This window comes from Nelumbo nucifera, chromosome 4 (genome assembly GCF_055504915.1).
Source record: "Nelumbo nucifera cultivar China Antique chromosome 4, China Antique-T2T, whole genome shotgun sequence".
Taxonomy (NCBI): domain Eukaryota; kingdom Viridiplantae; phylum Streptophyta; class Magnoliopsida; order Proteales; family Nelumbonaceae; genus Nelumbo; species Nelumbo nucifera.
In genome coordinates this window covers 78524757-78535285 of record NC_142652.1, presented here as the reverse complement: position 1 = coordinate 78535285, position 10529 = coordinate 78524757, and the positions used below count along the sequence as shown (strand labels likewise).

Sequence of the window (10529 nt, the reverse complement as noted above, 5' to 3'; positions counted from 1 at the left end):
TTGTCTTGTCCCTGAACAATTCAGTCTTTGATTCATGTATACAACATAGATAAGAAAGAAACTATAAATCTCGGGTTTCTCAGAAAAGGTTAGCCAATGCAATACACACACTGATACAACAACATTCACCAAAGGTGAATCCAACCTGTAAGATCTCTGTACACATGGCGTCATGCATATATATATAAAAGGCATCAAGCACATACACTTAACCTTTTAGTTGTAAACACATACACATTTGGTACCTGCAAGCTCCTGTATTAGGATACAGGAGCTTGCACAGCACTTGAAATTGGTACCATAGCTTTAAACAGAATAAAATTACAAGGCAATTCACAGTAGTTACACTTACACCCATGAATTATGCTGCTTTCTCACAAACCGCAAAGCTTCCTGGGTTGATTGTAATGCTTTTGGTGCAGTTATCAGTTTTGTAAATGCCAACAAGTCGGTCAGCCAACTCAAACATGTTGTTTCTCAGACTGCAAAATAACATAAACCATAATACAAGATATCAGAGGTGAGAGTAAAGTTATTTTGGTAATAATCCGCCATTACTTTCCTACTACCTTATGATTATGAATTGTGCATCCTTCGTGCGCTCTTTCACATAATGTCCAACAATTGAGACATTTTTGAAATCTGCAAGAGAACATAAACCATAAGCAAACAAAACATTAGGAAGGAAAGAGGAAATATGCCAGAAATTGTGCAGAGTCGGAAAAAGTACCCAGGGCAGCATCAATCTCATCCATAACATAGAGCGGTGTAGGTTTGTAATGATGAAGTGCAAAAACAAGAGCTAATGAACTGAGTGTCTGAAATGAAAATAGTAAAGAACGTCAATAGACAGCATTGTAAGAAATCTGCAAATAATTAATTTACAAGGGCATAAAACCCATTTGTGAGTGTCAACAGGCCTGGGAAGACTGATCCAGCAGACCAGAACACATGGGTCAAAACGTATACAACCAACCATCAATCATTTAATCCCCCACCCAACCCCAGACCAATTCACCCCCAAAGGAAAAGATAAAAGAGTATTTACTATAGGCAAATAAATGGGAGACGAAAATAATTAGGGAGATAATTGTCTTTCAAAGGTGGGATTGTAAGAAGCCACCTTCTCACCGCCTGACAAATTTGCAATGTTTTTCCAACTCTTCTTTGGAGGTCTGACACTGAAAACAACACCCTCAGAGAAAGGATCCAAGGAGTCCACTAGCTCTAACTCTGCATCACCTCCAAGTGTGATCATCTGCAGAAAGGGTATGAATCATACTAACCAGAAAAGTTCTCAATAACATGTATGCAGAACATCAGTGTGCAACCCATGTAGACAATTATCTCAAAACAGATATATCACCAGAACAAAATGCCAGTATAACAGCCAATAATTTAGCAGTCCTATATAATCAAATTCAAAAATAGACATAAGTTTGACAAAATAACAAATGATATGTATATACTATATAAAGTGGGTACTTGCCTTGGTTTTTTGGTGCAGGTCATACGAGTTATATTCGATTATAATGTTTACCCTTTACTTGCACACATGCATAGCGTGTGCTCTTACTTAAAGCATCATATTTGTTATTTATTATAATAATAAAAGGAACTTCAATAATATATATATATATATATATATGAGAGAGATTGTATGTTGTGTGGACAATTATAACATGGAGGAAATCAATAACTTAGGGTCCGTTTGGTTCAGTCAGAATCGGAATCAGAATGGTCTATTTTCATAGTCTGTTTGGTTCAGACAGGAATGGGAACGAAAATTGGAATCAGCAGGAATGGGATTTCATTCTCGAGGGGGAGGGAGTGGTCATTCCCTCAAATGAGGGAATGCCATTCCACCAGGAGTGGGAATGGGATTCTGATTTCGCCCAACCAAACAGTTGGGATTGGAATAATCCATTCCGATTCTGATTCCAGACCCCTATTCCAGCAAACCAAACAGGGCCTTAGTAACTAAAAAAATTCTATTTTACCAAATCAGTTGCTACAGTTTTAAATTTTTATTTCTTAATATGTACCAAACATCAATTTTCCCCGGACCATCAATTTTAAATCAATTGCTGCATCTAAAGCAAGCTACTCAAGAGCCATTAGAGCTTGACTAACAAAAAACTCAATTTGACTCGGTCCAAATCAAGTTTCAAGCCAAACTCAAACCCAATTTATTATTATTATTATTATTACTCCTGCAATAATTCAGAAAAAAATAAAAAAGGAAGAATAAAGGAAGAAAGAGAGGATTCAGCAGTAGTTAGTGGAAGAAGAAGAGAAGGGAAGAGAGAAGAGAAGAGTTCGATCTGATCTCTCTAGCCCCCCAAGATGTCTTTTATTCTCTTAATTCTAAAATGAGTACAATACCCTGGATGCCCTTAATAGGGCAGCCATCACTAGAGAAATAATTAAAAGCAAACAAAAGAGGTCCATAACTAAAAGAACATAACTTAAAAACACAACTCAAAAGAAATAAATCACTAAGGCCCATTCTCACTATACTCCCCCTCGAGTTGAGCATAGATGTCATTCATGCCCAATTTGCTTACATAATACTGAAGTTTTGCTTTTGGAACTCCCTTAGTCAAAATCTACTAATTATTCTTCTGATGCAATGAACGGAAGGCACACCTATCCTGAAGCCACTCTCTCCCATATAAAGTGCATGTTTACCTCAATGTGCTTAGTTCTATCATGTTGAACTGAGTTGTGAGCGATGTCGATTGCAGCTTGATTATCACAATACAACATCAGTGGCTTGTCACATGCAACATCCATCTCATCAAAAAGAGATCCAAGCCATAAAACTCAAAAACCCCATAGGCCATAGCCCTATACTCAGACTCAGCTAAAGATCTAACAACCATTGACTGCTTTTTATTTCTCCAGGAAACAATATTCTGGCAACCGTAGCACAATAACCTGATGTGGATCTTCTATCATCCACATTACCGACCCAATTAGCATCTGTATGTACTTCTACCTTCATGTGCCCATGTTTAGCAAATAATATACCCTTCCCATGGGTTCCCTTAAGATAGCATAGCACCCTTTCTACAGCTGCCATGTGTCTCTGGGAGCATGCATGAACTTACTGATGACACTCACAACATATGAAATGTCTAGACAAGCCATACATAGATACAGGAGTTTCCCCAATAGTCGTTAAAATAATCCCCTGTCAGCTAAAAGCTCTCCATCATTAGCTGAGAGTTTATAATTCACATCAATAGGGGTGGAGATAGGTTTTCATCATTAATAACAAAAAAATCTCATTTATCACACTTATTTTTGCTTAGTATGATGAATATCTAATATTAGAGGCATTCCTAATTTTTCCTGCAATTTGCAACTGCCCAAAAGAAAAATACCCTGGAACAATATTTCAAAAGATATTCGTAAATGTCCTTTTCTTTGTGTGCAAGGAGATTGTTGTGCAATCTAGGATTTCCTAGCCCTGCCTATAAATAGTGATGTGCCTCATTTTTTGACAGTTTAACTTAAGACTTAATATTTGATCTTTACAACTAGTCTTCTTGGAGAGAATTGCATTCTCCTGATATTTGATCTTTCATTTACTCCTCTTTTTCTCCTTTTTTAAATTCATTTTATGAAGACCACTGACCACCAACAAAGCAGTCTTTCATTCTTGCAAGCTTTACACCTCACAAGGAAAATTACCTTAGAATATGCCTGTATGGCAACCTCACCTTAGGTTATGTACCACCAGTTATTATGTCATGCATTTTATTTACTACCAAAGCTCTCTCAACTAAACTAAACAAGGCCTTATCCCAACTATAGGGGTTGATATCATATCAATTGTTAAATTATGAGCCATCAAACCAATTCTCAATGCCTCCACTATTTTTTCTACACCCTCAATTACAATGCACCACTTCTTACCAGCCAAGTATAGTAATACCCAAACCATCTTAATCTACTTGCCCTCATCAAGTCACATGTTAGACATAACCTAGGTTCCCACAAATAAGTTACCAAATCTAAAATAAGATTAAATATAGTGATTGCACAATATAAAATGCATTAGAGATGTTTATATTTATTTCAGAAGTAAATAAAGACCAACAATCCATTCGATACCTTGTGTCTGACACACATCATGTCTACATGTGAGTGAGACATCTAAAATCTATAGGAAAAAACATCAAAATGCACAAACCTGATACATTTCCTTCAACTTCAATGATATTGTGTTGAAGCCTGCCATAAACTCATCTAACCTATAACCATGACCAAAATGATCACATCAGAATATTTATATAGCAGGAAGAAAGTAGAAAATGCATCGAAAATGTTAAAAAGAAAGCACAATCAGAGATGGTCGCCTTGCCGTTTTTTCCTAAGTTCATCATACTGATTCTTTACAACATCACGTTCTTGGGTCACTGTATTCAGTTCTCCCACACGTTCAGTGTACACGGAAGCTTTCCTCTGATATCTACAGATATAAAAACACAAAGCATTTGAAAAACAGATGAAAGAGATGTGCATACTTCAGAAAGAGAAATAAATGAGAAAGCATACTCTGCAATAGAATCAAGGTTTGGACTCATTTCTTTCAGTTGTGCTTCGAGCAACGCTACCATCTCAAGTGCTCTTTTTAGGTCACAAGCCTCACACAATACCTCGTCATCCAGTGTTACTTTTAACTTTTCAGGATCTACTGCATCCTTTTGAACTCTAAAACCACAAAAAAAATAATATAAAAAAACCCTACTATAAAATTTGCAACACAGGCCAATTTCAAGACATTAGACAGAACATACTGCTCCAAATGTTTCTTGAGATCAATCTGTAGGTCATCAAGCTTCTTTTTGTACCCCTTCATCTTAACTTCCCATTCCTTGGAATGCTTCTTCAGATCTTGTAACTTATAATCAATATCGACCTGTTCTTCCATGTAAAGCAATCAAAGGAATAAGATCAAAATGACCAGACTAGGAAACAAAAATAAAGGAAAAAAGCAAGTTCAACGGAAGCAAACCTCAGAAGCACGTAGTTCATCCACTGTTTTCTTCAGTTTGTTATATTCTGCTTTCTTTTCATCCAGTTCATCATTATGGGTATCCATAAGCTGTAGATTTCAAAGCAAACGTCAGAAGCAGAACAAACATTCTGTTCCAAAATGTAGTATCACTATGCTGACTGACAAATGACCTTCTGCGTCTTTTCATAGTTTTCTTGCACTGCAAGTGCTTTCTGTTTGATCTCTTCAAAAGCAGCAAGCATTTTCTCCTTTTCCTCTAAAACCCTCTCTTTCTCTTTCTTTGATTCCTCAATCCCCTTTGTCAATTTCTTCACCATTTTCTCACCCGTCACTATCTGAACCTTGTGACGATTGATCTCTGTGTTGCTCTTGTCAATATCCTAGTGAATAAGAGACACTTGTTGGATCAGACATACCACTTTCCAGTATCAATCCCCTTAGTACAAATATCTTTTAATAGAGCTTGACATTCTTTAGGTGGTGAAGATATACTTACAGACTGAATTTTATTCACTTTTGACTTTTGGGATTTCAACCTTTCACCACCTGCATTTTCTATTTTACCCTGAAGCACAAGAGCCTGGAAATCAAGTGAAGGAAAATTCCAGAAGTTAGTACTATTGCAAAATTGTAAGACACCAAGCTTTTTTAGGGGCCATAAGGCATAGAAGTTAGTGTCTATATTGTTCACAAGTGTTCCCATGTAAGAGGTCCTGAAAGACCTAGCCTTGGAGCTCCAGCAATTAAATAATTTTCAAAAGATGTCAAAAGATAATAAAAAAAACTATAGATTTTTAAATTATAAACTAACTTTTCCTACAAATGACAGGTGTTTAAACCAAAATCACGTTTCTATAGATATTTCAATTTTCGAGTATCAATGCATCATGCACAGCCATTGATGAGCTATGATACCCAGATACATGTACAAGGGTGTCATATCATTTCAGATGACTCAATTTACTCCAATATTGTTAATACTTTTTTTGGGGTTCCAGTAAAAATATCCCAAGGCTTCATTTGTTTTCCATGAGAAAAAAAAGTGAAAGAAACTAAAAGGATAGAAAATAAAAGAATATCTTTATGTATTTATTTATATTGATAGATATGAAAGCAAAGCTTTATTTCCTAAACATTATTGGTTCACAAGAAAAAAAAAAAACAAAGAAAACTTTTTAAAAAAGTAGCATTAGTGAGCACCATCTACCCATTTTGCATCTTGCACTCAATCTTCACATAGTTTTTAGTTTTTCAAGGAAAAATAACTACCATTCCTTTTCTTAAGCCAACCAAATGCTTGTTTCAGTATTGAAATAGTTAGAAAACAAACATATGGCATGGCTGTATGGTAACATAACTGATGACGCCCGAATATGCATGTGGACACAGACACAAGGATACAACTCCCCATTTCCTATAATCCTGGACAGTGGACATGGATACAGGTATCCATCAATCCATGTAATAAGTTTATATCATGCTTTTTAAATTTTGTTTTTGAAGCTAAATGTCATTTCTTAAGACATTTCTTCCCAAATTTAATAAAATTCCCAACATATACAATTTTTTATAGTATAATTTGCTAAACTACACAGTTTCACATATAAAGAGTTAATGCTTTTGAACACATCTGGAAGTGCCCATGCAGTATCCAGATTCATACCTGGTAAATATCATGTCTGACACCAGTAAACTAGGTACGTAAATGTATCCAGGTCTCAGAATATAAGCAGAAATGCGAAGACAACAAGAAAGGCAATGTAGTTTGTCATTGTAGTGACGCTTGAAATATGATCCTGCCACCCACTCACCTTATCCTTCAACTGTTTAGAGCCTTTAGTAAGTCTCCCAAGCTCCTTTTCTTCATGAGATATAATTTTGTTGAGCTCCTCCAATCTATCAAGTTCATCCTTCACTGGTTGTGATGCAGCCTCTAAAGAACCAAGTTGTTTCTCAATATAACTATGTTGTGCATTCAAGCTTTCTATCTGGTTGAAAGGGGAAACTTAATAAAATCAACACTCAGTAGTTATTACTGATTAAAATAAGCCTTGAACAAATTAGTATTCATATGCTACCTCCTTTTGAGTTTTGGCTAATTGCATTTCCAAATTGGCCACTGCTTTTTCAGACACCTGATACTGCCTCACTGCCTCAGAAATCCTTTGGCGTAAACTACTAAGCTGATCAACCAACTTAGCAAGATCTCTCTCAGCATTTGCAATAGCTTCACCAGAAACACTGATGGCACGGATAGATGTACTCATCTTACCACCACGAGGCTTGCTTCCACCACCACTCATTGTACCCGACTTCTCAAAGAGTGCACCATCAAGTGTTACTACACGCCGAAATTCCTTATTTGTACCATATGCGATCCTTGTTGCCTAACAATATGCAACATAAAAGATTCATCTTGCTAGAATATGTTTCATTAATTTAGATAAGAAAAATATGAACAAGAACAAAGCTTGCATAACCAAACTTAAATACAGTGAATATAATTAAAGGAGGCTATGATACCACTGCAACTCAGAAGAAGTGTGAATATAATTATAACCAATTGCAATAGACAGACACTTATTTAAATTATAATAAGGTTGTATAGAGTTCTATAAACAAAAACTTTAACCAGAGAACAAGTAATCCCATGTAAGGTAATAGATGTAAAGCATGGTCCAATAAAAGAAAGTCAAGATCCATATTATCTATAAGGAATCTGTTTCTCTACTTCCAACAGCAAAACTTTATCCTTTTTTCTCTTTCAGGTTTTTATTGAAAAAAAAAAATTCCTAAATTAAGAAAAAGTGCATTGGGAAGAAAATCCATAGACATCTTATTCTAATGCACAGTATAATACTTCTTTTAATCCTTTTCATTCAATGGACAAACAGTGATTTAAAAGGTGAGCTTAGGCACTCATGCAAGGCATATTTTAAGGTATGCACCAAACCTTGGCCCTACATGCAGCACTTTCAAAAGGTATGTGCCCAGTGAGCCTAGGTGTGCACCTAGTGCGCCTTGCACTTCAGCCCAGGTGTGTGCCTTCTTTATTCTTTAATTGCCTTTTAAGAAGATATTTTACTATGATGAATAAATGAACAACATTAGCAAATAAGGGGGTTCTCAAAGCAACGGTGAGTGAGTAAAGCAAGCAAAAAGATTAAGAATTATAAAATCATTTTTACATGCTTGAAAATGTTTTATATGTTTGATTTTATTTTTAAATTCCCATTTGAATATGTTTTACATGTTATGTTCATGTATTTTAATTTTAGATAATAGGATTTTTTTAATATTTGTTTTGAAATTTAAGTTTATATGTTTATTAATGTTATGTTTAAGATATTTTTTAAATTTTTTTCATTTTTGAATTTTTTTGCCATTTATTGTACTTTTGTGCCTTGCTTCACATTGCCTTGCACCTTGCAACTTGGGCACAGATTGCTCCCTGCGCCTTTTTTTTAGCCTTGAACTTTTAAAACCCTGGACAAATGGTCCACCAATTTTGATGTTGCATAGAATAAATTCTTATCAACCATTATGCACGCAGCAAGTATGTAAATGTAAGAATGTCGAACAAAAGCAAGATATAAAGAGATTATAAAATACCTGATCAAGGTCTTTTGCTACTACAGTGTTCCCAAGGGCTGCAAAAAACGCTAGTTTCATCCGTTCATCTTGAACCTTAACAAGATCAAAAAGCCGTGGAACTCCCTCCGGGGTGCTAACTTTTTCCTTCAACCTTGGTAAATGATCCATTTGTTTTTCCTGCAAAGAGAATTCCAGTAAAAACTCATTTGAAAAATATTAGTGCATGCTTATTTATTCTACCAGGAAAGATAATTATTGTAGTTAAATTTGAATTGTTCTTAATATAAATCATTAAAACTGGGATGCATTCTTATCATAAATAAATTAAGATTTTTTTGCTACAATTTTATGGAGGTTGATTGGTTGGAAACCTTTAAACACATAAATACCCCATGCCCATGTAATGTAGCAAGGTAATACTTCTTCAAGAGCTAGCACCATAGACCCTAATGTGATACCTAAGAGCCATTATGCAACCACTTTTAAGAAGTTAACCACATAAACTACAATGCAAGAGGTAAGTGCCCAGTTCTGAGATGCCTATGTAATAAGTGACTTCACTAAATGTGAACTCAACAAATTTATCAAGAGCATGACAAATGGAGAAGATGTTGAGCACCACAACTCTAAAGCAAGTGATATATACCAAAATCATGAAAGTTGCAACACCAAGATTCCTTTGTCGAAGTAGCTCCACACATGCTTGTGCTGCACTAGTTGTTTCAACAACAATATAGTCTAGTCCAGGGCAAGCAGTTGATATGGCAACATCATATTTTGCTGCAACAATTAAAAACAGTCAATGAAAGAAGCAAATGAAATAAATCCAAAAAGGGGAAAGCTCATTCTGAAACAATTGGTGAAAAATAAACAACAAATGAAAGTATGTGTCAATCTCAGAAAAGGTGCCAATTTAGAGTGTAGTCAACAAAAGCAATATAGATCAACTGACAAATTAAAGACTTTTCTAAACATCTATCTAAAATGAGGTACAATTTTGCAAAACATTTTGCCACTTAACCACATCATTCAAAAAACATCCAAGATTCTTCAAGGGTAATAACAAACTCCATCTCATGTTACGGTAGAGATCTTGTACATGGACGACCATTGTAGAAAACAAAGATCCGGAAATCCATCAGATGGAACCCCTACCTTTGAATGGGCCTTGTCAGATATTAAGACCAAGAGAGGCCATCAACCTCTAAGTCCATTTGGGAGGACTGAGTTCAAGATTCAGCTACTTTGGAGAACTCCAAATAAGCTATTCAAATAGGCTGAAGCAGACAGCCCTTCAAATGACTACTTACAGTCAATTTGGGCTCTTCAGTTTTTTCATAAAACAAAGCTTATAGGCAGTCCATATGGTGCCCAGCTTGGAAAGCCATAAGCCACTGTGCATCACCTCCCCCCCCTTCCATACGGGCACGCTCTACTCCACGTGCAAAGCTAAGTCCAACTGCCTTAAGCTTAAGCCTTCCACATCATAAGTACAATACAATATTTAGGTATTCTTGTCTCCAAACAAGATGCACACCATTCTAAACCATGTAAAAAAATATTTCACTTTTAAAAAGTCGATGTAACATATCACATTAATGCTCTTTTGGGGGGTTATTCACTGTGACACTCTTATCCAGGGTCATAAACAGATCAGTTAAAATTACATTTACCTAAATCTGATTTTGATTCAGTTTTATATTTAGGATATTCAGAATTAATTCAAATTGGACTGATCAGCAAACATACATATACTACACACACATTACAAATTCTTTTAAAAAAATCATAACCAACTAAAGATGACTTCCATGAGGCTTGAACCTACAACATTTTACTAAAAAGCTTATTGCACAAAGTAACTCAACTAATAAAAATATTATTATTACACATGCAACCATGCATA

The 10529-nt window shown here is 35.4% G+C and overlaps 1 protein-coding gene across 1 annotated transcript in view; it reads right to left on the bottom strand.

The window, feature by feature from the left end:
- SMC3 (structural maintenance of chromosome 3) overlaps positions 1 to 10529 on the bottom strand; it is a 32082-nt gene continuing 21553 nt past the window's right edge. Inside the window, exons 14-28 of the mRNA XM_010269732.3 lie at positions 9270 to 9403; positions 8642 to 8800; positions 7108 to 7416; positions 6841 to 7017; positions 5526 to 5609; positions 5200 to 5409; positions 5027 to 5116; positions 4809 to 4930; positions 4567 to 4722; positions 4373 to 4480; positions 4202 to 4262; positions 1124 to 1258; positions 731 to 818; positions 570 to 642; positions 1 to 482 (exon numbers count right to left, since the gene is read on the bottom strand). Of these exons, the coding sequence (XP_010268034.1) occupies positions 362 to 482; positions 570 to 642; positions 731 to 818; positions 1124 to 1258; positions 4202 to 4262; positions 4373 to 4480; positions 4567 to 4722; positions 4809 to 4930; positions 5027 to 5116; positions 5200 to 5409; positions 5526 to 5609; positions 6841 to 7017; positions 7108 to 7416; positions 8642 to 8800; positions 9270 to 9403 (2027 nt within the window). The 3' untranslated portion in view covers positions 1 to 361. The remainder of the gene's footprint in view (positions 483 to 569; positions 643 to 730; positions 819 to 1123; positions 1259 to 4201; positions 4263 to 4372; positions 4481 to 4566; positions 4723 to 4808; positions 4931 to 5026; positions 5117 to 5199; positions 5410 to 5525; positions 5610 to 6840; positions 7018 to 7107; positions 7417 to 8641; positions 8801 to 9269; positions 9404 to 10529) is intronic.